Here is a 3,279-nt window from a genome sequence, read left to right as displayed (position 1 = left end):
AAATTTAAAATTCATTAAAAAGACACTAGTTTCTCTCTGAATATGGAATCCGTCAACTATATTACTTTGAATTTGAGTTGTGCGATTTTATTTTCATAGCTATACAGTTATACTACTGATAAATAATATTCTTATAGTTTGCGCGGTAAAATATAAAGTGGAGTTAGTTGAGATAATGTTACAAGAAATTATACAATCATGTGCTATCATTTTATCTTTATCTTTTTAGTTATTTAACTAATTATTGAAATCTTGAAAGAAAGCTACATACCTGAAAAAGCTTGATTTGCTTTAAACAGTCCAACAAGTGTTTACTTATTTATATGTCCTTCCCTCCCTAAGCTAGACTCCATTCTCTTTCTATCCCTCTCTAACACAATTTTAAAAGAGAATCAAAAGCTCAGTTTAGCAGAATTTATGGATAACCAGAACAATGCTCTTCTTGGCTGGCCTTACTATTCTCATGGAAAGGTAAAATTTACATTTTCTCTTTTTTTTTAACACTTTACTTTCTCTTTCTAAAGTTGAGTTTCTTCCCTTCCCTCTCCAAAGCAATGTTCTTCTTTTGCTTTTGATTTATCTTTCTTTCAATGATGTTTTTGCTTAAATGGGTGCATAGTGTCTGTCCGAAACAAGAATTTTCTTGAAGATTTTTTTTACCCTTCTTGGTTGTTCTAATAAACACCTGAATCTAAACCTAGTTGCTAAACTCAACTGGATTTACATAATGATGGTCTTAATCTGCCACCAGGTGACTCAATCCTTGATGTCTTGAATTTTTATAAAATGGTTTGCCTTAACATGCAACTAGGTGACACCAAACTTTAGGGATCCTCTGTTCTGTCCCAGCTAGCTTATCTTAACATATTTTTTTCCTCTGTTTTTTTTTTCTTCTTTCGTGCTCTAATTTTTTTTTCTACTTCTGTGAAATTTACAGACTACAGAGGAGCTAAGACACTCTCTTTTGTGCACAACACTAGATCTTGAACAAACAAAGATGTTTGCTCATGAGGAAATAAGGAAAAGAGATGAACAATTGATCCATCTCAGAGACATCCTAACCAAAACCATCAAAGAAAGAGACGAGGCTCTCGAGAAATGCCAACGTCTCATGTTGGATAACAACTCGCTTCAACACCAGCAGCAAAAGGATATGACTCCTCCTTTATCAGGAGCTTCAAGCATTGAAGATGAAACATTGCAGCCTCAACAAGTAGCATCCAACAAGGGTTTCTCGTCCTCGGATTGCGAAGAAAGCTTTATGTCAGCCAATGATCATGTCATGAACCCACACTCATCTCAGCTTGAAAATGTCTCAGGAAATGAGACTATGGATCCTTTGTTTATAGAGAAGCCATTGCCTGAAAAGGGTAAACTCTTACAAGCTGTTATGAAGGCAGGGCCATTGCTTCAGACACTACTCTTAGCCGGTCCATTACCTCAATGGCAACACCCACCACCGCTTCTCAAGACTTTCGAGATCCCTCCAGTCACCATCCAATGTCCAAATGTCAACAATGGCTGTGGAAAATTCAACAGGAAGAGAGTATTCTCAGATGAGTCGTTTTCAAAAACTAAGTATCAGAAACTTCTTCTCCACTAACCAACACAGTTCTGGCCGCTGGTTTTGATTCTTACTCAAGTAGTACTATTAGTCATCTAATATACCATCACATAGGTCAGTTTCAGGGTTAATCTCACTTAGGGGTCAAGTGAGAGTGGTCTTTTGTACATTAGGGCTTTTGATTATGCTCCATTGTGAGGGGACAGAGTCTGATCCATTTAGGGTTTAGATTTAGAGTGATGGGAAAGAAAGACCACAAAAAAAACTCCCCTGGTTTTATTTTAATACTATGTGAGAGTTTGCTATTTCACTTTATTTCTATAGGGATGCTTGCTGTTTTTTTTTGGTTTGGGTTTTGTATCTCGAATGTTTTGGCTCCATAATGCGTTGAGTTAGGGTTTGTTTTTTTCCTTCTTCTTATGTTCAAGATTTTTCCATCTACCACCAGCTGGGGGTGTATATCATGTTGTATCTAAAGCTCAAGACTTAAGCTTCACTGATTTTTCTTCTTCTAAATGTGATGTTATGTTCCTGGCTTCATAGTGTAATGTTATGTTCCTGGCTTCATAGTGTAATTAGTTATATTAAAGATGTTTTATTTTTTGTCGCCTTCATGGGGGTGTGCTTGAATGATTTTTCAACTTTGAGATAATTTATTTAATTTTTTGCTTTATGGAGAGATGTCGTTAATGAAGCCCAACAACCAAAACTTCCAAGAGCCCAAAAGCTACTTTCTCGAGTCGGGTGGGACCTGAAGATCTGGAGTTGGATCTCCTTGTCCTCGTAACATAGTAGTGTAGGTTGGTTCATAGATTGTTTGACCTTGGTGGTGGTCAGTATATTATTTTACCGGGTTAGAACCACTACTTTCAAACTAACTTAAATTAAATTGAGGTTGTGGATGATAATGGTGTTCACGAGTTTGAAGGAACTGCCCACTAGGGTTTATAGGGTCGTCGTATAAACCCAAATCTTAGAATTAATTATGGATTTTGTTTGTTTCATAAACTTTCTAACGTAGCTAATAGGTAACCTACTCTTCAATTCATACTTTTTGTTAAAGAAAACAAATTTTAAGTAACGACAAATCGCCTTAGTTATTATTGTTAGGTAGCAAACGGAAAAAAGTCCCAAGCTTGAATATTTCAATATTGTAAGTGCTGAAACATCCCGATTCAAGAAAAATTCACGAGTAAGTGGTGTTTTTATTTAGGATCTATTTTAGTATTTAGAAATTGGTCAATCGGTACAGGATTGTCTTGTCCAAGAAAAAAACCCAAATTCTAGTAGCCCTGCTGAATGGTGATTTTCTACCATTTTTTGTCGGTGTGATTGATTTTATTCATTGGTTATTTTATATTTTTGTTACATGCATATATACTGTTTACACAAATTTAACTTGTAGAAGACATCTTTCACTACACGTTTCTCTTCTTTTCTTTTTTTTTTCTTGTAAAACCATGACTAAATACGAAATAATCAAATTCTATATCATCGAAATATGAGTGAATGATCGATAAACAGTGAAATAGCAAACAAATACAATCCAACAACTTCATTACAAACCAAAACCAAAACCAAAACCAAGTTGCAACAAGATTTGTTGCATAGTTTTCAAGAAAAATGGTCGTTGGAAGTGAGTTTAGCACAAGTCCATTAAAAATCAAGCCTAAAATAGGTTCGATCCGTTAAGCAACAATGATAATCAACTAAAA

The 3,279-nt window shown here is 35.1% G+C and overlaps 1 protein-coding gene across 1 annotated transcript; it reads left to right on the top strand.

Annotated features, from left to right (window-relative positions):
* The first annotated feature begins 316 nt into the window (after positions 1-316).
* LOC108844372 (uncharacterized) lies at positions 317-2,178 on the top strand. The gene is made up of 2 exons (XM_018617620.2): positions 317-471; positions 938-2,178. The coding sequence occupies exons 1-2, from the start codon at positions 418-420 to the stop codon at positions 1,601-1,603; spliced, it is 720 nt and encodes a 239-aa protein (XP_018473122.1). The 5' UTR covers positions 317-417; the 3' UTR covers positions 1,604-2,178.
* The last annotated feature ends 1,101 nt before the right edge of the window (positions 2,179-3,279 follow it).

This window comes from Raphanus sativus, unplaced genomic scaffold (genome assembly GCF_000801105.2).
Source record: "Raphanus sativus cultivar WK10039 unplaced genomic scaffold, ASM80110v3 Scaffold1211, whole genome shotgun sequence".
NCBI classification, from domain to species: domain Eukaryota; kingdom Viridiplantae; phylum Streptophyta; class Magnoliopsida; order Brassicales; family Brassicaceae; genus Raphanus; species Raphanus sativus.
Note: the sequence above shows the minus strand (reverse complement) of the source record. Positions and strands in the feature narration are given on the sequence as shown.